The sequence below is a fragment of the Dasypus novemcinctus genome, chromosome 2 (assembly GCF_030445035.2).
Source record: "Dasypus novemcinctus isolate mDasNov1 chromosome 2, mDasNov1.1.hap2, whole genome shotgun sequence".
In the NCBI taxonomy this organism is placed as follows: domain Eukaryota; kingdom Metazoa; phylum Chordata; class Mammalia; order Cingulata; family Dasypodidae; genus Dasypus; species Dasypus novemcinctus.
The window spans coordinates 68,383,756-68,406,869 of NC_080674.1; the positions used below are offsets into that span (position 1 = coordinate 68,383,756).

The window sequence follows — 23,114 nt, forward strand, 5'->3', positions numbered from 1 at the left end:
TAGGTACACACCCATAGGAATGTATTAGCTCTAAAGACATGATTTTTCTGGAGTCTATAAAAACCTTAAACTACCACAGTACTCAAAGAATGTTAAAACAGGATCTCAAACAGATAGTTTTACACCAGTGTTTATAGCAGCATTATTCACAATAAACAAAAGGTGGAAACACCCAAGTGTCCATCCAAATGAATGAATAAGAAAATGTGGTACATACACACAATGGAGTATTATTCAGTCATAAGAAAAATGAAGTTCTGAGGCATGCTGCAACATGGAAGAACTTTGAAAACATGCTCAGTGAAATAAGCAAGACAAATAAGGACAAATATTATATGATCTCACTTAGATAACTAGAAATAGCAAATTTGCAGAGATAGAAAGCAGATTAGAGGTTACTGGGGAATCGGGGGGAGGGAGCAAGACAACCTAAACCCTGTGTCTCATTCCATGGGACTCTTGTAGCCTAGCACAACAGGGTTTAGCACTGAGTTAAATAATTATGGATATTTGTTTAGTGTTATTTGTGTGTTAGGTTCAGTGTCAACTACAGGGTAAACAATAGCCACAAAAAGATCAAGTAATCAATGAAGGGAACTACTGTTCTTCACTTAAATATGAAGAACAAGAAAACCTAGGATTAGGGACCAGGGAATCCTGTACTTGGTAGAACATGTCTGCATCCCCTCAGCTATATCTGAGTCATCTGGGTCGGTATGTGGTTCATTTCATTAAATCACTGTGAGCACACCACTCATATGTTGTACATGCAAATGCACATACCCAGGCCAGAGGACACTTGGTATATTAGTTAGCTTTTGCTTTGTAAGAAATTGTACCCCAAACTTAGCAACTTAAAAAAAAAAACAACCAAAACATTCATTACTCCAGAGTTTTTTCAGTTAAGAAATTCAGGAGCAGCTTAGCAGGGTGGTTCTAGCTTAGATTCTCTCATGAAGTTGCAGCCAGGGCTACAGTCTTCTCTAGGCTTGCCTGGGGCTGGAGAGTACACTTCCAGGGTGAGTCACTCACAGGGCTGGCACACTGGCACTGGCTGTTGGCAGGAGACCGTGGTTCTCACCAGGGGCTCTGCTTGGGGGGTTGTCCTCATTCTTGGATAGGCTGACAGAACAACCCCCATCTGGAAAAGTGGTCACTAATAGGGCATCAAGCACTGAGAACAAAGTGCTTTGAGAAGTGACACACACTGTCTTTGCCCACACTCATTTGTCAGAACTTGTCATGTGACCCTATCCAGCCACAAAAGGGGCCAGGAAGTACAGGTTATTGTTTGCCTAGAAGGTGGAAATCCCTCAATGCTCAATAAACAGCACTAAGGACTACTATTAGTGCCAGGCATTGTACTACTCTCTGGTGATTCACCAGGGAACAAGACACCCAAGCCTCTGCCCTCCTGTAGCTTATATTCTAATGTGGGAAGGAGACAATAAATAAATCAGTAAACTATGTATAGTATACATGGAAGGGCTGTGGAGGAAAATGAAACTGGAAGGGGAGGTAAAGAGAGTGTTTTGTGTGTGTTTGGGGGTGTGGGGGGGGATCTATATTATATAAGTATTTTATGGCAGGCTGGAGTAGGTGGTCCTGACATTGCCCTCCAGTTTGAAGATGCTGTGAGTCAAGTGGGTTTTCTTACTATTTGATTCTGGTACTGTTATATCATTTGCACTGTGAACCGCATCATATTCTTAGGCTGTTGATAAATAGATGCTTTTCACCTAACTTTTTTGGTCTTTTATATCCAATTTGATAGTGTGCCATTGTTGATGATTAAACTTGGGTTATGACATATTGTAACCATGTGAGATTCTGAAATGTAAGAAGCTTTAAAATGTTTTGGGTAGATTGCTTCCCTCTTTTACATCAGTTATTGAAGTCTTGAATTACTGATAACTTCATTGGCATGTTCTTGTTGATCTTTTTGTCTGGTTTTATTTTTAAGATTTATTTATTTTTCCCCCTTCCTCTCCTGCCACCCTGCTGTTTTTGCTGTCTGTGTTGTCTACTCTTCTCATTTTCTTTCCTCTAGGATTCACTAGTATTTGATCCTAGAGACTCCTGATATGAAGAGAGGTTCCTTGTCAATTGTGCCACCTCAGTTTCTGCTGCACCTCACCTTGACTCTCCCCTTGTCTCTCTTGTGTTGAGTCGTCATCTTTTTGCATGAGTGACTCACTTGTGTGGGCACTGGCTCACCATGTGGGCACTTGTGCTCACCATACAGGCACTTGTGTTCAGTGGCAGTCACCACACAGGTGCTCTCTGAGCGGGTATGCTTTCTCTTCTTCTTTTTCACCAGGAGGCCCCAGAGATCGAACCGAGGTCCTCCCATATGGTAGGCAGGAGCTCTCTCACTTCAGCCACATCCACTTCCCCTTTTTGTTTGGTTTTAATTAGCTACAGGGTGAAGAGAACCTTATTACTAAGATAAAAAAAAATGAGTCACTTAATTATGTTTGCCTGATTTGTCTAATAGTCATCTCTAAGTTTTCAAAAACGGTTCTCAGAGCTGACTTCTCTAGCTTTTCCTAAATTCTCATTTAAAAATGGGGAAATAGTACACAGTTCCCATTTTTAGTGAAACTTAATTTCTGAAACATAAAATTTAAAATTATTGTAAACAATCAGATAATCCTTTTACCTCATCCCCAACAGATAACGGCAAGCTGTTAAGCCATATCCTTCTCTAGTCTTGGGGGCAGCAGTCATTCTTGTTTACTTTTCCTTGACCTTCCTGGTGGCAGGAATTCTTGAGAGAGAAAAAAAAAAGGAGATGGGTAAAATTGGTTAACCTCAATTAATTACAAAGGAATAGCAATAGATCATTTTTAGATGGTGGAGAATGATTGGGTCTCCTCCTAACCCATTTCCAAGGAATTTTTAAAAAATAGCTAATTCATCTCTCATTTTCCTTGTATAGAGGCATTTTAAACTTATTTTCATCTACTGTGCGTTCCCACCCAATGACACTTCTCTAATTCTTTGGAGTGGTCATTCCCTAATAATACCTTTGAGTAAAAGTAGTCATTTAATCATGCAACACATGTACTAAGTGTGGACTCTATCAGGCCTTTTACTAAGTATTGAGGGACTCAGATGAATGAAGTGATCTTGCCTTTGTAGAGACTAGGATTCAGACAGGGAGGAGGACATAATTGAGAATGGGGTTATCTTTTCCCATGTAAATGGTAAATTTTTGCATTTTCTCCCCACTGACCAAGGAAAGTTATATTCCATTACTTGTGCCATTTTTCCATTCCAGTTTTTCTAGGTAACATTTATTGAGCTGCTGCTCCTGCTCCCTAGTACATGTTGCTGTGGAACTTTGTTGTGAGTGTTATTTAGGTTTCTTAGTATTCTTAGCCATTGAGGGCTATGCTGGGGGATCGATCCACATACCTGTCTTGGGAATGCTGGGAAATGGTGGTAAGCCACCATGAGTGTTAATTGCCTGAGGGCTCCTCGACCTCTGTAAGAACTTAGTGTGTGTGTGTGGAAAGGCAGTTGCTTAAGAACTAATCAATGGTTCCCAGGACGCAGTCTTAACACTTAGAAGCAAAGCATTAAAGTCTGATGTAAACTCTTAAGAGACAGAGGGGAGGCAGGGTGGGAGGCATCAGAGAACACGCTCCAGGGTAGGAAAGGGTACAAAGTTACTGTGTATCCTGGCTCAGGACATTGGATGATGATTGCTCCTGAGGAACACAGTAGAGTAGTATGTGCTGTCCCTTATATTGTGTCTGCTGTAGATATCTCCTCAGTCAGTTCCTCCATTGTGGAATGCAGAAATCCAAAGGGAATGTGTCCCATTTTTCTACTTTGATATTCTCTGTAAGTGTCATCTCACTGAAATAAAATGTGGAGGGTGCTTATATCAGAGCCTGGCCCCCCAGGAGGCATTCTGTGTTAATTCACTTTCTCCTTCTCTTGCAAGCAGTTTCCTTGCTCAGGGAGTCTTTCACAGTTTGGCTGGTGATTTGTGGATGTAGGTTTAGGTGATTTATCAAATCTTAGGGATGGAAGAAGTAGAGAAGTTCAGTGAGAACATGGTAAAAAAAAAAAAAAGGAGAGTGGAAAGTAAGCAGGCCCTGTGAAGCCCTCTTCCACCCACCCAGCAGGCACAGCAGGAAGTTGATGCTGTTGGTCTTTAGGTGGTGACAGATAGTGCCCATGCTCCCTGCATGAGAATGGAAGGGAAACAATTTATTAAGAAGATGGACCTGATAGCTAGCCATGAGTCTCAATACTACCTGTTGCTCCCTCTGACACCTTGAGCAAATGACTTAAGCTGCCTAACCTTAATTTCCATATCTGTTGTTTTAGTTTGCTTGGCTGCTGAAATGCAATATACCAGAAATGGGCTGGCTTTTCCAATGGGGTGTTATTAGGTTGAGGCTTACAGTTTCAAGGCTGAGAAAAATGTCCAAATGAAGGGATCATCAGGCAATGCTTTCTCCCCAAAAACTGGCTGCTGGAATCCTTATCTCCTCTGTAACATGGGAAGGGACATGGCCACGTCTGCTGGTCTCTTCCTCTTTTCCTAGGTTTCATTGCTTTTAGTTTCTTGGTTCCATAGTTATCTCTTTCAGCTTTTGTGGATTTCTCTCTGTCTCTGTTTTCATCCCATTTATAAAGGACTCTGGTAAGAGGATTAAGACCCACCCTGGGTTATGCAGGCCCCAACTGAAGTAGCCTAACCAAAAGGTTCCTCATGCAATATGTTCACACTCACAGGAGTAGATTAGCCCTAAGGATATGCTTTTTCAGGGGTGTATAAAAGCCTCAAATGACCACATTTGTAAACTGGGCATAAAAATAATACCACTTCAGAAGGTGGTTTTAATGATTAAATGAGATAATATCCTTAAAGATGCCTGGCACATAGTGCAGTGCCCATCAGGGGAGGGGCTGGCAGACTGTGGCAGTGGAGAAAAGACTGCTTCCCAACTGCCTTGCCTGCACTTCCGGCCTGTTATTTGCCATTCCTTGACCTGGAAGCTCCATCCCCTGCATGGCTCAGTCTCTTCCTTCCTTCCTGGGCCTGTTCAGATATGCCCCTTTCAGGTTAACTTCTCTCTGACCACTCCATATAATGAAGTGCCCTTCATTCTCTGTGCCACATCCTGCTTTCTTCTTCCCAGTCTTTATTACCATACAACAAAGAGACTTGGTTCTCCTCATTACTCTATCGAAGGTGCCTAAAGAGTGCTTGGCACATAATAATTGCTCAGTGAATCTATTGACTATGGCACCAGCAAACTTGTTCTGTAAAGGGCCAAACTGTAAGCTTAAGAGCTGTACAGTGTCTGTGGTGACTGCTCAGCTCTCCATTATGGTGAAAATGCAGCCATAGACTTGGAGCTTCCAGGCCAAGGAATGGAAAATATCAGTGCGAGCAAGGCAGTTGGAAACCCTTTTTCCCCACTGCCACAGTCTGCCAGCCCTTCCCCCACTGGGCCTGCACTATGTGCCAGGCATCATGCTAGGTACTTTAGATGATAATAAAATGGAATGTCAATGAATGCTGGAGGTTAAAAATAGATCTTTAGTGGCCTTGGTGGTTTGAACTGGGTAGGAATGAGGCCTGGCAACAGTGGGAGGGCAGAGGGTGCTGGCCATAAGCCCTAATGGAATATGTAGAATTAGAGGACAAAGAAAAATATGTAGCTCTGCAAGGAGCCAACTTGGCTTCCTATAGCCATGATGGTACAAATGAAGAAGGATTCTTGTGCTTCGCCAACTGGAGGAGTCAAGTAGGCACAGCCTTGTATATCAGAACTATGCTTTCAAATGTTGGGAAATGGGTTTTCTTTGTCTTTAGATTAGCACTTACATGGTAGAGGAGTCTACAGTTTAAAATCTATCCGTAAGTTCAGGTTTTTACATACTGGAGCTCTTGGTTTATAGAAAGTCAGGCTATCTGTACCTGCACAGATGGGGTGCTTATTCCCAGGAAGATTTTAAGTCAAGCTAGAAATCTCCCACAATGTGTCACTTGAATACAGTTTTTAGATCCACGTGTATTTAGTGCTGAGCCCTTCCACCAGCTAGTTGCAGGCAGGAATGAGAAAATAAAGACCTGGGGCGTGGGAGACAGAACTGGGCTAGATTCTGGCTATAAAGTTGCCTTCATGGTTCATCTGCCCAAGTCTATTTTCAGACATTGTCAGATGTTAGTGTATTTATTCTTTCCAAGGTAGAGGCAGCTTGGCACTTTAGCTTGCTAGGGTTGTCTTTGGGTTCTTATGTATTGCTTTTGTTTTGTTTTGTTTTTAGAGGAAAGAGAAACAGTCTTGCTAATTCTTGTTGGCTAAGTCTAGGAGTTATTTTAAAAGTAGTTTGAGAATCATTGTTTACAGACATGTTAAAGGATATGCTAAAACTCTGAAACCGCTTCAGCTCATCTCTGTGGCTTCAGTGGTCTTATTTTATGCAAGTCAGTACAATCCAAAGGACTCTCTTTAGTGAATTAGCTTCTGTTTTTGGTGTTTTTTAATTTTTGCTATGTATTAGTCTGCCAAAGGGGTGCCAATGCAAAGTACCAGAAATCCACTGACTTTTATAAAGGCTATTTATTTGGGGTGAAATCTTACAGTCCCAAGGTCATGGAGAGACCAACTCAATGTACTGTAAGAGGTGCATTCTCACCAAAGTGAGCTGGCATATATTGAAGCAAGATTGTTGCTGGTCTCTGCAAAGGCTCAGCCTTCCCCTCTGGACTTCCTCTCTTTCAGCTGCAGGCTGGCACAGCCCTTGTCTCACTCCCCCCACTCCCCTTCTCTCTCCCTCTCTCTTCCCTCCCCCCCCCCTTCTCTCTTCCTCTCTCTCTTCTCACCTCTTCCCTCTCCCTCCCTCTCTCCCTCTCTCTCTCTCCATCTCTCTTCCTCCCCATAGGGCTGGTGTCTTTCCTGGCTTTCTGGATCAGCTTCAGCTCTCTTCCCAAGGTCAGCTGCAAACTATCAGGTGAATGGCTCATCTCTCCCTGGAACCCCAGGATCAGAATTACAGAGTGCTCTCTCTCTTTTCCTGTGCATCTTCTTGAGTGAGAGTCCATTTATATCAGCCCACCAAAGGGGTGGGAACTCAACTTGAATTAGCCTTACTTAGCCCATGTATAAGCCTTAAATTGGCTTTATCAAGTAAACTTAACCAGAGGCCCCTTACTGAATTTGATACAATCAAAGGGTATCACTCCCAGAGGAATAGATGAGTTTACAACGTAATCTTCCTCTTTCTGGGATTCATAAATAATCTCAAACTGCCACAGCTACCCTGTGGCTTCTGGTGCATACTTCTTTTAGCTGGAGTGATAAACCTGTACCCAAAAGCAAAATCTTTTCCTTACCTTATTTCATGTATTGCTGGAAACATCTCGATTTATTCTTTGTTATTATAACTTGGAGAAGAATTTTATTTCTGGTAAGCAGAGAGTCAGTCCTGCTTGGAACCAGATCTTTTCATGAAGAATAGCTAAAAGCCCACAAAGAGCTAGGATTGGTTAGTAAGCCAATCACACTCTCGGGCGTCAGTGTAATCAGTGTAGTTTCTCAGGTGCTCAAAACCCAAGTGAATAGTAGAATAGGAAGAAAAGTTAAGATGGGCTCATTTTTTGCAGAAACCACCAAGCCCTTGATTCCTCCTTGTTCTTCCTTTTTTCTTCTTTCTCCCTCCTTGCATTTTCTCCCCTTCTTCCTTCTTGTCTGTCTTTCATTTTTTCCTTCCCGTGCTTCTCTAGCTCATGTTCCCCTGGAGGGGCCTGCATTTAGCCCTGGCTGGACTCCTGAGGACTGGAAGTCTAGGCAGGCCCAGTAAGTGGTGGGTGGAGAGCAGCTTGCAATTCAGCGGTGGGATGCAGTCCTGGAAGGCCGGAGCAGAACTGGATAAAGGATCTTAGCACCATTAGGTAAAGCTCTGAGGCAAACCCTTTTAAATCCAGGGTGGGCCTCCCAGGAAAAGTAGGGCCAATGTTTGGCGGTGTGTTGGACAGGTGGGCAGCACTGAGGCCTGGCAGCCAGGTCGGGGTCTGGTTCCTTGAAGGCTGTGTTTCAGAGGCAGGGGTCCAGTCAGTGCAGACTCTGGGGCCCATGGCAGGCACCCAGTCTTAGAGTTTTGGGAATACAGGAAAGGGAAAGGTAGGAACCTGGCTGTGGGATATCAGAGTCAGATAGGAGTATGAGCCAGGGACCTACTGACTTCTTAAGGTCTTGGAATTTATTTATTATTATGGGATATGTATGTATGTATATATATATATGTATGCCTTATTTATTTTTCATTTTTGCCAGAGGAGAAGATTGGTCTTAGTATGGTGGGATGCAGTCTAGAATTAATGGATGGGTGCAATGACCCTGCTTTAGGGAACTTGGGGTGGAGAGCCAAGCTGGGCGTTATAATCACTGGACATCTCTTGCTCTATTACTTTTTCCTCTCTCTTCCTCTCCCTCTCCTTTTTTCTTCATTCCTTTCTTTCTTTTCCTTCTACATTTTCTTCATATTTTTCTCTTTTAAGAGGAAATAAAGGAAAGCAGATGTGGCTCAAGTGATTGGGCTCCCGTCTACCTTATGGAAGGTCCCGGGTTCATTTCCCAGGGCCTCCTGCTGAAGGCGAGCTGGCCTGCATGGCAAACTGGTGCAACCAAGAAGAAACTAAAGAGGAGACAAAATGGTAAACATAACAAACCAGGGAGCTGAGGTGGCTCAAACGAGTGCTTCTCTCTTCCCATGTCAGAGGTCCCAGGATCAGCTCCCAGTACTTCCTAAAGAGAAGACAAGCAAACCCAGAAAGCAGACAATGGGGGGGGGGGGGGGGCGGGATAAATAAATAAATCTTAAAAAAAAAAAAAGGAAATAAAGCTGATAAAAATAATTTTTATGTCCCTGCATCCACTCCACCTTCTCATCTCCCAGAGCCATTTCACCCCTCCTTATTTCATCCCTCCTTTCAGTTCTCTCACCATTTGCCAATTTTTCAATTCTTGTTTTTCCAAATATTTCTAAATTATTTCCGTTTTAACCAGGTGAGGCCCCTAAGCTGCTGAGAACTCATGACTTGTGATTCTTCAGAATGTTTTCCTTAAGATTGTTTACTTTGCTGCTTGGGTCAGAGTTCAGTTTGCTACTGCTATTCACTGTGGACTTGCTCAAACAGTCCATTTTCCTTTTTAATTTAAAATCATGGAATGAATATAAATTTTTGGTGTTTGTCCATAAATTTATTACCATAAATTTAAAAAATAATAACATTATTTTGTAAGAAGAGTTCATGGTGACTTTTTCTTCCTCTAGAATCTTGTATAAAGTTTATTTTTAGCTCCAGTGGTTGTTATTGAACAGAAGTCCAGGGCTTGATTATATTCTCTTCATGGGTCTGATGAAATGAACTAGGGTAGGAAGGGGAAAGAGAATAACATTTGAGTGCCTACTGTGTGCCAGACAATAGTAACTTTATATTGGCCAATTAACTTTAATCCATAAGAGCACTGTAAGGAGGATTTATCCTTTTTTTCCATAGAGGAAATTATGATTTGCCCACCTTTATGTGACTGCTAAGTTCCTGAATACAGTCCATGTTGCTTGTGGCATGTGCATTCCTTCTCCCCAATTTTCTGCTCTCTCCAGGAACTGGACTAAGCTGTCCTGCCCAGATTCTTTAACACAATTCCCACAGTAAGTTCCAAGGAAGGCTGGCTTAGGGTCTTAAGGCCTCTGTCCGATTCTGGTGGGGATACTGCTCCTTCTCTCTCCTACCCTGCACATATGGGGGTGGGGGATTTGGGGATGAGTTTAAAAAGCCCCAGCCCAGAAAGAAAATTAGCAAGTGTCAAAACGCTGCTCTGTGCTCCTTTCTGACTGGCTTCTGGGTACCTGAGAAACACATAAAATGTGCAAGTAAGCACAAGTCAACCCCTTCTCTTGGTAGTAATGCTGGAAAGATTTTTTAACTGACTCTGGGTTGAAAGAGCATGTACGAATAAGAAAATCATAGAAAATCACACAAGGAGATTATAGTAGAGTCATGGATCTTGTGTGGTTGCTGGAAGTACAGGTAGGGAGCATCATGTGATGGACACACCATTGTTGGGAAATTTGATGTCTGGTGTAGATTCGTGCACGAGCTTACCTTTGTAAACTTGGGTAGTCTGCTTGACTGGTCTGAACTCAGTTATTCAGGAAAACCAGGGAATTAGACAACAGGGGAATTTTTAGGTCTCTTCCACTGCTGATATTTTGTGATACTGTGTTCTGACTGAAGGATTTCAGGTATAGGAGCTCTAGAAATCACTTGTTTAGGCTGTCAATTAGGATGGACTGGGCCATTCGGATTGGTTGACAGCAGAGTCTAAGAATCCAGTCTTCTCTGGGGAGTCTTCCTGGACTAGGGATGTAAGAGAAAGTGAAGGTCAGCTGTCTGGGGTTTTCCTGTACTTGGTCACCATGAGCCCTTCTCTGGAGACAGTTTGTAGTGGTGGAAGAAACGTGGACATTGGAGTTAATCTTGGGCTTGATTCCTTGTTGTTACCTATTTAGCTTATACCTTAGGAAAGATTAATCTTTCTGAATCTGTTTCCTCATTGGTGAAATGGGAATAATAATACTACTGAATTGGAATATACTTTCAAGTTCTGTGAATCTCATGAGAATTTTCCCCTTTAAATGGAAGGAAGATGACTGCTGAGGAATATCTGCTCTTAATGCTTGTTAACCACAGTCGGAATCATTAGCTACGTAGCTGATGGGAACATGATGGTACCAGGGGAATTTAATGACTTCAGCTAAGTAAACAACTTCAGGCATAAATCAGATCACTAAATAAAGGTCAGGGAAACATCTAGAATATTAAAGCAGGTGATATATATGCAAAGTTCAAATTATTATATTCCCTGTGATGATTTCCTCCATGTCATTGTTCTTAAGCTAAACTTTGAGAAATGGTTCATAGATAACTATACATAAAAATGCCATGTTTTTAAAAAAGCTAATATGATATTAGCTTAGAAACATTTTTTTTTTTTTACATCTTTAGACTGTTGAACTTATTGCTTAATATATACCAGAGTCAGTCACATTTAGGTGTTGCTTCGTGGTGCCCTGCCCTTGGGTTGGTGGTGACGTTGTGTTACTGGAGGTCATGTGTGTATGTGTGTGTGCATGTGCAGTGTGTGCCCACTGTAGAGCTGTCCATAAGCCAGGGCATCTTAACCTTTTTTGTTCCATGGACCCCTTTGCCAGTCAGGTGAAAACCACGGATCCCTGCTCAGAATGTAGCGGCATATAGTTTTATGGCACTTAACGTGCATGTCTTTAAATTAAACTTTAGGATTATTCAAAATTACATTTTACAGCTTTCCCAGCTTTCCCACGGGATAACCTAACATGGTTCAACATCTGTTCAAAGGATCATTTTCGACAAACATTTAAAGTTCGAGTTTTCCCATGGCATCATAAAACCATCTCTGCCATCCTTACCCACCTTTTTGTAGGCAGTTATCCACTGCACTCAGAACATGCTACATTAAAGTAAAAATCATACTAAGTTCACACTATGCTGTGTATTATTTAATAAATATATCATACTCGCATCAACATGTCCCCACAAGAATGTTTTCTGAATTTTCAATTCAAGCTCACGGACCCCCTGAAATCTTTCCATGGATCTTTTGGGAATCCATGGACTGCCGGTTAAGAACTCCTGTCATAAGCAAAGAAACAGACGTTTTTGAAGTTGGGTTGACAAGACAAAAGCGAGTTAGTGGTATCAAACTGTTAATTTACATATTTCTCTCAGTAGGGAGAAAAGAAAATCAATTTAAATAGCTGAAGCTAGTGGTGTAGCTCTGTTTAGGTGAATGCATTGCAGTTTGATCTACATTGACAATGCATTTTAGAATGTTTCTGAAACAGTTTTTATACTGCTAATTGAAGTTTGTGACTCAAAGAATTAATGAGAAAACTAAAGATGGTGTCTAGAACATCTTCCAGTTTAAGTGTTTTGTATTGATGTTTTATTTTTCAAAACATGGATATTCATTGAGAAAGTGAGTTACAATGAACAGCTAAACAGTTTGAGTAAATTAATGCTGCCCAGGAAATTACGGCTTACAAACCTTGTTGACATGAGCAATTTTGCTAAGAGTCTACCTATGCCCTCCCTCTAACCTCTTCCTTGTTCTCAGAAGATTTTAAGATGACCTACAATAATACACATAATTCAGCAAGATAAGTAACTGAAAAATAGGTGAAGATAGAAGCGTAGAGCACAGTTTCTCAGCAGTGGCGTTATTGACATTTTGGGCTAGATAATTCTTTGTTGTAGGGACTTTCCTATGCATTGTAGGATGTTCTGTCATATGCATGGATTCTAACCAATAGATACCAATAATATACACCCTCTCCCCACCTCCTCAAGTTGTGACTGAAATGTTGCTGGACTGCCAAATGTCCTCTGACTGATAAAATTGCCACCAGTTGAGATCCACTGGTGAAGAGGGTAAGGTGAAAACAGGAGTGAGTTTAGTGCAGCAAACAAATCCATGAAGTCTTGATGGGGACAGGATATGCCACACTTGCTGGGGATGGGCTAGCAGGTTTTGCCCTGTGATTTCTAATGGCTTAAGAAGAGAAAGGTGATTAGTTAGGTAATTCCTGGGGGATTTTGACAAGGAGGATACTATATAATCAAGACCCTTTGTTATGTATTTATAGGACAGAGTGGCAAGGTTCTATTGGGCTGTTTCTTACAATATGATTAAATGGAAGCATGTGTTCTGAATGGCACAATCCAAAATGAATGTCAGGAAAATCAATGAAATGGACCCCAGTACAATGTGTTCCAGGAGTATAGCTTTCTTAATGGTCTGACTAAATTTATAGTTAGATTTTAAGGTGCTGGGGGAAGGGATTGAATATTCTTCATGTAGTGCTCAGAATATTGGATGTTTTCTCTTTTCCATATTCTTTGGCTAGTGGGGAGTTAAGAGTGCCTGAGACATGTCTCTGGGAGAGACCAGGGAAATGAGGATCTACATACTTTCTATTCAGTAGGTTAAGAGAAAGGGAGACTTGGGACTGAGCCTAGGACAATAGTGGCAGTTATTAGCAACATGATGAATTATCGAGTGCTTAGACATACCTAGCACTGTATCAAGCCCTTTGGATCCATCACGACCTCTAAGGTGGTACTTCAGAGAAAGGTAAGTAATTTGCCAAAGAATGGAATTGGAATTCTGTCCCCGGCAATTCAAAACTAGCACCAAGGTTCCTCACTACCGTGTTGCTTTCTGTGTCATACATGCTGAAAATCCCCTAACAGTGGGAATCATGCCCTCAAAGTTCTGTGCTCCAGAGCACAGATAATTACAGCCTAAAATAATTTTAAAGGAGTGTATATCAAATTCTCCCTTTAGCGGTAAATAATCAGTTTAATTTCCCTGTGAACCATTTTTGATGCAGTATATGCCAAGATGTTTATGCAATTGTTGTGTGCCAAGCATGTTTTTAAGTGCTCTACATATATGAACTCTTAATCCTCACAACTTCAGCAGGGAGGTACTATTATTACTAAAATTTTGTGGATGAGGAAACGGAGGCACAGAAATAAAGTTTCTCAATTAGGATAGCAGAGCCAGTGAGTGGTGGAGCTATTCTGTACTCCTAACCACTGCAGGATTAGTATGAATCTGATAATGACTTTCTTAAATATACTCATTAAACCATGTTCTAGAAAATTTTAAAATATTGATGGTAGGCCTTGGTTTAAAAAGAAATAAAAGCCGATTTTGAGACATAGTCATGTCATTTCAGATTCCAACTTTATCCTTATAAGGGAACTGTAGTATTTAATTTGGATTGCAAACAAAGTCGATGCAGTTTTATAATTCATATATTTTCATATCTCTGTTTTCTTAGAATATATAATATCAAGAAACAGAATAGCTGAACAATGCCTTCATACTCTATGCTTCCAGTCAGTCTCTGTTTTATGAAAATGAAAAAGACTTTGGTGAGTGCCCCATTATGTATGCAGATGACATTGGTGTGCCCTGTGACCTAAAGCGCTTTGGCCTCAGGGCATACACATTCTGGATGGGTCTTTAAAATGTATGTGTCTCATCTTGGGGATGAATAAGGATATATAGAGAGAGGAATGGGGGTAGGGAAAAGCTTGAATTAATAGAAGACAGATGTGAATATGCTGATTAGGATACAGTTAAAAGATCTAGTAATTTATTATTTAGAAATCGCCTTCATAGGTAGCTGAGTTAAATAATTACCACATTAGCTTGGTATATATAAAAGATTCTTTGGGAGATTATGTTTGCTATAACCTAAACATATTTTTCATACATGAAGTATTCAATTTTGTAAAAATGATAGAAACTCAGTTTAGCATTTTTCACCTGAAATAAGTTAATAAAATTTTATTCTTCTTTAAACAGTAAAAGCCCTATATTGTATGAGTTCTTTATTTTTTTCTTCATTATTTTTTCAAGTAGATGCCAGAGATTTACAGTTTATTTGTACTTTCAAGAAATAATTACAGGGTGCCATTTGTGTAGTAGAAACTGTACATAATTTCATTCAAGTGGAAGAAGAGGGTCAATAAACAAATATAAAATATCTACTATGTCACATGCTAAGAGGTGCTATGAAAAAAAAATAAAAGGGAATAAAGTGGTGCACATCTATTTTATGTAGGGCAGTTAGAGAAGGCCTCCCTGAAAAAGTAGCATTTGGATAAAGACCTGCACGCTGATATCTAGAGCATGTTCCAGGCAGAAGGAATGCTAACTGTGGAGGTCCTGTGTGGGAAGATGCCTACGACATCCCAGGACCAGCAAGGAGATCCATGTGACTTAAATAGAGTTGTAGGAAATGGATCAGAGAAGTGGGGGGTAGAGGTGGGACTTTGCCAGCCATTGTCAAGACTTCGGATTTCATTATAGGTTGTTTTAATGCTGGGGCTATGAGTAGAGGAGTTGGAGCATATATTTGGAGTTGGATTTATATTTTAGAAGAGTCACTGGCTGCTGTGTTGAGACTGGTATGGAAGCAGAGAGACCTATTGGAAGGGTATTGTGGTTGAGATACAGGCAGGCAGGGACAAGGATGGTACTGAAGGAGATGGTGAAGTGATTAGATCCTGGATATATTTTGGAGGTAGAGCTAGAGAGGATTTGCTGATTGGCTCTGAAGTGAGAACAAGAAGTTAACAATTACTGTAATGCTTGATCTGAGTAACTAGAAAAAAAGAGCTGCCATTTATTAAAATTGGAGAAATCTTTCTATATATGTTCATATGATCATTATTTATATTTAGAAAGTATAAATTAGAGAACTCATGCATGTTGAAATGAAAGTAGAGATGAGATTGGAGAAAATTGTCATTTAAGGATAAAGTTCATGCTCTTTTATCAAAAGTAACAATATGCCTTTTCAGACATAGATGGATGGACGATATTATTAAGGAGATACAGTGGGAGGAAAAGAAAACTGTAGTAGGTGTTTGGAGACAGTGCTGGTAGTTGAGGAGGAGGTGGTGGTGGTGAAATACTAGACAAAATTGGATCAAGCCTCCTAAGTGATTTGCCTTTACTTTTACTTTTAATTCATCTTCATAGATTTTAATGTAACGTGGTGAAGAGATTCTTCTGGTGTTTTCAGCCTGATAATATGTTAAACAGAAAATAAAGGGCAAGGATGATAACTGTTGAAAATAGAGATGCAGAATTCTGGTGATTAGCATTTCTGTATGATAATTTTGGAAGCGTTTCTTCAAATCTGTATAGGGTTTATGGTAATATACCTCATTCCCTAAGATGCTTACGTGTTTGCTGTGATAAAACTGCTAGCAAGAACAATTGTGTATCATTCACATGTAGGTATGTTAGGCTACCCAGTCTATCTTTCAAGTGCAGTAATACATTCAGCAAATGCAAACTCTAATGAGGAATTAAAGGAAGTTGTGAAAACTGACATAGGAAATTTTGAGCAAATAACCATTCAGCAGGAATCAACATTTGTATTGGTGAATGGAGTAAGGATATATATCTCAAGAATGGGTTTCAATCTAGTATACTTTATGGCTAACAGAATGTGAGATAAGTTTGTGACTAGGGTACTGGGTCTAGCTCTCTAGGAGTTCCACTCTCTGTTAGTGAAAGAATTTAGAAGTGTTTGAAGTGAGTGTGAGAAGCCCAGGCTTAGATGCCCTTGAACATCAATGAGAGTTGAAGGAGAACCTCTGTCTTTAGTTGAACTCCTTGTAGTATGAAGACTTTGGGAGCTTGAAAAAGTTGGAAAACATTAAATGAAAATTATTTAAAGGGCAGTGCACAAAGTGACATGTTTAATGTCTGCCATAAACTCTATGGTATGATGGAATGTTTTTAAAGGGATCATGAGTGTTTGAATTAGGACAAAAAATGAAAAATAAATTGTTGGGCTGCAGTGGACCACTTTGAGAAGCTTTGACTAATTGTTTAAAGACTGGTAGAGCCAGTGACAACATAGCAAATTTGGAAAAATGATCAATTTAGAGAGAGCCCGTTTGGGAGTTTGATTTGACGTGTGTGAAGAAGGAAATGGGATCTTGGAACATTGCACTTGGGCTTACAGTTTTTTTTCCGACTTATATTGTGTTTGAAACATTTGCAGCCCTCACAGTTCACTGCCTCAATTTTCTCAGAGTTAAAATAATACTCCCCTCGTGGGGTTGTGACTCTGGTTAAAACCCCTGGCTTATAAACTAATTGCTTGTGACTAAATGTGTGTGATGAAACAGATATTTTCCCCCTTCACTTTTTCCTTGGTTTCTTTTTCTTCCCATTTGTTTCATGTCATTGATGGCTTTGTTGGAAAATATGTGAGGAAATCACATAATTACTGTTCAGGAATTATCTTCTACCCTCTGTTAATTTGTGATATAAAAATCTCCACAATAATTGACTGTACTTCTGTAAGCTGAAAATTGAACTTCAGGTGAAAAATAAGCAGAAGTTGATGAACCTTAAACAATAAATATTTGTATTTTATGCAGCTGCCACTAGTAATTAAGAGGAAATAACTGAAAGTAGATTGGACCTTAACTCGCTTGATTGCTCTGAGAGAGGTCACCCATTCCCTGTGCATATAGCAGAACTAGTAGCTACAGGAGAGTTTGGTTGAATGTCTATGGCACATTGCCACCTTGTGGCTGCAAGTATTCCTTTTAACATGAAAGAAAAACATTTTAATATGAATGCTCTATGACCTAACATTATATTTTTTCTAATACTTGTACTTCCTTGTTCACAAAGGATTTGAGCCACCTTGTAAGGATATGTAGAACGCATGACAGGAGATTTATGAGAATGTCCTTGCTCTTAGAAGATGCATGCTAAAGTATTTAGGGGTTAAGATCCATGTCTGCAGCTAACTCTCCCATGTGAGTGTGTGTGTGTGTGTTTGTATGGAGGGGGGGAGGAAAGAGAAGGAAGAAATGAAAGTGGAAGGTGGTGTGGCAAAAGGCTATTGATTCACCAGTTGACCAAGAGAATATGGGTGTTCATTGAACTATTCTGTAGTATTTTTCTGTAATTGCAAATTTTCTTCTGAAATTTAAAAAAAAACAGAAAAAAATTGGGAGAAAGACATAAAATGGAGCCAAGAAAGGCAAAAAGCCTTCACATTGTGTAATGGGTTTCAGTAGGACTACTCATTTGGTTCTGCATTTTCTAGTAGCTGATATGTAACTCAGGCTTGCCTGTTTCTATTCATTGTCTATAAGATTTAAGTGCAAAATATCTAGGACTAGACAGATTCCTCCTAGAAAACTCCTAAATAGGACACACATGTAAAGAACAGCAGCCCCAACAAATACTTCAATGAGTACAACATCTTTTTTTTTTTTAAGATTTGTTTATACCCCGCTCCCCCTACCCACCGCCCCCCCCCCGTTGTTTTTATTTTTGTGCTCACTGTCTGCTTTCTATGTGTGTTCACTGTGTGTTCTTCTGTGTCTGCTTGTATTTCTTTAGGTGGCACCAGAAGCCGATCCTGGGACCTTCCAGAGTGGGAGAGAGGCGCTCAATCTCTTGCACCACTTCAGCTCCCTGTTCTGCTGTGTCTCTTATTGTCTCTCCTCTGTTGTCTCTTTTTGTTATGTCATCTTGCTGCACCAGCTCTCCACGCAGGCCAGCACTCCGCATGGGCCAGCTTGCCATGCAGGCCAGCTTGCCTTCACCAGGGAGCCATGGGAATCAAACCCTGGACCTTCTATGTGGTAGACGGGAGCCCAATTGCTTGAGCCACACCTACTTCCCCCCCCTCCCCCTTTTTTTTTAAGCGCTAACTGGAATCCCTTTTCCCTATTGATCTGGCTTGATCCTGGAGTGGGTGTACTGCTGGTTCTTCAAAGACCTCTCCCTAAAATGTTTTCTTATAATAAATACTGACTGGTCCTAAGTTTGAGACAGTACTTATTGACAAGGGCCTGAAATCCCTGTGTTAATAATGAATAGAGTTGAGCTTGGGGGAGGGTTGACATCTTGGGAAAGCTGAGCCAATGAGTTCTGTTCTAGCTCAATTAGCTTGGCAGGGTTGAATTTCAACTTGAGCAGTAGTTTTGAAAATGCCATCCTGAATTTCTTTTTCCAGTGAGTATGACCATGATGGCTTTAATCTCAAAAAATTCACACAGGTAAAAAGAGGTGACAACCTTTCTACCATGAAAACAAAACAGAACAAATCTCAGTGAAGCATCCCTAAAATGCCTGGCTTTGGGCAATGTTAGCAGAATCTTTTCTGTTTTTAAATTTCTCCAAAGTTGGCACTTTTTTAGGGCATTTGAAATTTTCATAAATTTCTGAACTCGTTTGTGTTTCTTTTTTGTCTCCTTTATAAACCTGTCTGGATACTTGTGTATGCACATGAATATTTTTGTCTTTCATTACTAATAGCCACATATATATGCATATGAATTAACTTGAAGATGAACATTTTAGAAAGTGTGGCCCTATTCAAGTGTGAAAGGTTTTCTTATAAAAGCTGACAGATCTTGAGATAAGTGTTGTGACACAAGGGATTCTTTTGTAGTAAGCTGTCTGCTGAAGTGACTTTGGTTTCTCTGCTTCTTGTGACAGGTTCTCTTTTAAAATGCTATATAGTGATGTAGGGGTGTATTGATTTCCATTAGGGCCTATGATACTTAGAAAAAATTTCTCTCCCCTACATATATTTATGAGCACCTAAAGCTTGTGAATTCTCTTTTGTGAACAACTAAAGAAGTGTTCTTCAGATTCTTCAAATCACAGAAAGGTATTTTACATAGTGACCCAGGACAAATGCCCAGTATCACTAAATTAAAAATCTCATAAAACAGTAGTTTCCCTTCATTCTGTGGGCTCTCACAATTTTATTCTACTGCATAAACATTAGAATTGCATATTAGAAAACATGCTGGTCACAGTCTACCAAGTCTGATTTTGTGACCCACAAATGTGTCATGACCTGCAGCTTGAAATTCACTGCTCTTGAGATTTTGCAGCAAGCTGGGCTCTCACTCACACAACACTGAGACACAACACTGAGATCTTGAATTCTCTAAACTAGCAAAATTAAACCACGGTGGGGAGAGAAGGATTTAGAGAAGGAAAAAGAAAGGAAGAAGGTGTGAATGGTTAGTCTTCTGTTCAGCATTATTTTGACAGTTATCCCCTGAAAGTGATTCCTCTATCCTTCTCTCTGCAGCTTGATCACATATTATCCCCACCACCCATGCCATGTCGGAAATGCAGCAACCCAGATGTGGCTTCTGGCCCTGGAAAGTCCCTGAAGTTTAAAAGACAGCTGAGTGAGGATGGAAGACAGTTGCGGCGAGGGAGCCTGGGAGGAGCCCTGACAGGTTGGTCATGAGGGATTATTCTAAGCGAAGGGCTTGTGTTTCTTTGGGAGGGTCTGGGGTGGCTGTGGAGGTCCATGTGTGAAGACCGATCTGCTTCTGAAAGGGTCTGCTTATCCGCAGACTCTTGGGTACAATCTACTCCAATCTAGAAAGCAGTAGTTTCGAAGCAGAATTTACATGCGATAACACGTACTCAGTTCAAGTGTAACTTTTGATGAATTTTGGCAAATTTACACACCAGTGCAGTTACCACCGCAATTGAGATATAACAAGTTCCCTGTGGTCCTTCCTAATCATCTGTCCCCTACCATTTTTGGCTCTAGGCAAACCTACCATCTGCTTTCTGTCACTATATGTTTGATTTGTCTTTCTGAGACTTTTATATTAATGGAATCATACTGTATATAGTCTTTTCTGTTAGGCTTCTAGCCAGTGTTTTGAGATTCATCCATGTTGTTTCGTGGATGTGTAGTATATGTTTAACTTTATGAGACATTGCCAAACTCTTCCAAACTGTTGAACCATTTTACGTTCCCAATTGCTCTGCATACTTGCCAATATGTAGGATTGCCAGTCTTTTAAATTGTAACCATTTTAATGGGTATATAGTGATAGCAAATTTTGGTTTTAATTTGTATTTTTCTGATAACTAAATGATATGGAATATCTTTTCATGTGCTTATTGGACATTCATATATCTTCTTTTGTGACATATATTAATTATATGTCATATATTAATTATGTTACATGTGACATATATTAATTATGTTAAGATTAAATTAGTAACTTTTCACCTCTGCAAATCCAGAAAATGTACAAATGCATTTATTTTTTACTAGAGAAGTTGTGGGTTTACAGAAAAATCATGGATAAAACAGAGTTCTTTTATATTACCTATTATTAACATCTTTCATTAGTGTGGTACATTTGTTAAAATTCATGAAAGCATTTTTATAATTGCACTATTAACTTTATACATTGTTTACAATAAGGTTCACTGTGTTGTCGTGTGGTTTTTAAAATTTTTATTCTAGTAACATACAACCTAAAATTTCTCCTTTTAACCACGTTCACATATATAATTCAACTCTATTAATTATATTAATGGTGTTGTACTACCATACATTACAAAAATTTACAATCAATCCAAATAGAATCTCTGTACAATTTAAACGTTAACTCTCTATTCCCTACCTTCACCTGGCCCCCAGTAACCTATAAGGTAGATTCTGACTTTATGAGTTTGCTTATTCTAATTATTTCATATCAGAAAGAGCATTCGATATTTGTCTTATTATACCTGGCTATTTTACTCAACATGATATCTTCAAGGTTCATCCCATGTTGTCATGTCTCAGAACTTCATTCCTTTTTATGGCTGGATAATATTCCATTTTATCTATATACCATATTTTATTTATCCATTCATTAGTTGATCGGCACATGGGTTATTTCCCCCTTTTGGCAACTGTAAATAATGTCACCATGAACATTGGCATGCAAATATCTGTTGAAGTCTCTATTTCAAATCTTTTGGGTACATACTTGTGAGTGGGATTGCTGGGACATATGGTGATTCTTAAACCTATTGTGGCTGCACTATTTCACATTTTCATCAGCAATGAATGAATGTTCCTGTTTCTCCACATTCTCTCCAACACTTAAAATTTTCTGGTTTTTAAAAAATTTATTTAATAGTAGCCATTCCAGTGGGTGTAAAATAGTATGTCGTTGTGGTTTTGATTTCAGTTCCCTAACAGCTAATAATGTTGAGCACATTTTCATGTGCTTTTAGCCATTTCTATATCTTCTTTGGAGAAATGTCTGTTCAAGTCTTCTATACATTTTAGAACTAGGTCATTTGCTTTTTATTTTTGAGTTGTGGGATTTCTTTATATATTCTGGATATTAAAACTTTTCAGGTATTGGTTTCTAGATATTTTCTCCTGTTGTGTAGATTATCTTTTCATTTTCATGGTAAAGTCCTTTGATGCACAAATGTTTTTAATTTGATACATATTTTTTTCTTTCATTGGTTGTGCTTTGAGTACAAAGTCTAAGAAACCATTGCCTAACACAAGATCCTCAAGATGCTTCCCTACATTTTATTCTAGGAGTTCTATATGCCTGCTTTTTATATTTAGGTCTTTGCTCCATTTTGAGTTAATTTTTGTATATGATGTGAGATAGGAGTCCTCTTTCATTCTTTTGCATATGGATATCCAATTCTCCCAGCCCCGCTTTTAGAAGAGACTGTTGTTTCCTAATTGAGTGAATTTGGCAGCCTTGTAAAAATATGGATTGGCCATTTAGATGTAAGGATCTAATTTTGAACTCTCACATCAATTCCATTGGTCTATATATTTATCCTTGTGCCAGTACCATGCCATTTTGATCACTGTAGCTTTGTAATAAGTTATCATTTTGGTTAGATTTGACATCTTAACAATATTTAACCTTCAATCCATGAACATGAAATTCCTTCCATTTATGTAGGTTTTCTTTGATTTCTTTTAGCAAAGTTTGGTAGTTTTCCATGTTTTACTTCTTTTCCATTTTGGATGCCTTTTATGCCTTTTTCTTGCCTAACAGCTCTGGCTAGTACTTCCAGTACAGTGTTGAATAACAGTGGTGACAGTGGGCATCCTCATCTTGTTCCAGATCTATTTATAATGTCTCTTAAGTCTAATTCATTTATCATATAATTCAAATTCTATTTCCCTATTGAAAGTGGTATATTGAATTCTCCAACTATTATTGCAGAGATGTCTATTTCTCCCTTCAGTTTTGCCAGTGTTTGCCTTATGTATTTGGGGGCACCATGGTTAGGTACATAAATATTTAAGATATTTATTCTTGGTGGATCGACCCTTTTTATTAATATATAGTGTCCTTCCTTGTCTCTTGAAACAGCTTTTTTTTTCTGGTTGACTAATTTTTATTTTTTATTAGAGAAGTTGTTGACTTACAGAACAATCATGCCTAATGTGCAAAATTCCCATATATCACCTTTCCATCAACACCTTACATTGTTGTGGAACATTTATTACAGGTTGTGAGAGAGAGCATCATCAGAGTATTTCCACTAACTATGGCCTGTAGTATACATTTGCTGTATATTTTCCATATACCCCCTGTTATTAATACCTTGCATTAGTAGTGTACATTTGTTATAGTTCATGAGAGTATACTCTCGTATTTGTACTGTTAACCA

At 39.4% G+C, this 23,114-nt stretch overlaps 1 protein-coding gene across 4 annotated transcripts in view; it reads left to right on the forward strand.

Annotated features, from left to right (window-relative positions):
- MAST4 (microtubule associated serine/threonine kinase family member 4) overlaps positions 1-23,114 on the forward strand; it is a 632,991-nt gene that overhangs the window by 157,855 nt on the left and 452,022 nt on the right. For all 4 annotated transcript variants that reach the window (XM_058309528.1, XM_071208385.1, XM_004465586.5 and 1 more), the window contains exon 2: positions 19,747-19,900. In XM_058309528.1, coding sequence (XP_058165511.1) covers positions 19,747-19,900 — 154 coding nt within the window. The remainder of the gene's footprint in view (positions 1-19,746; positions 19,901-23,114) is intronic.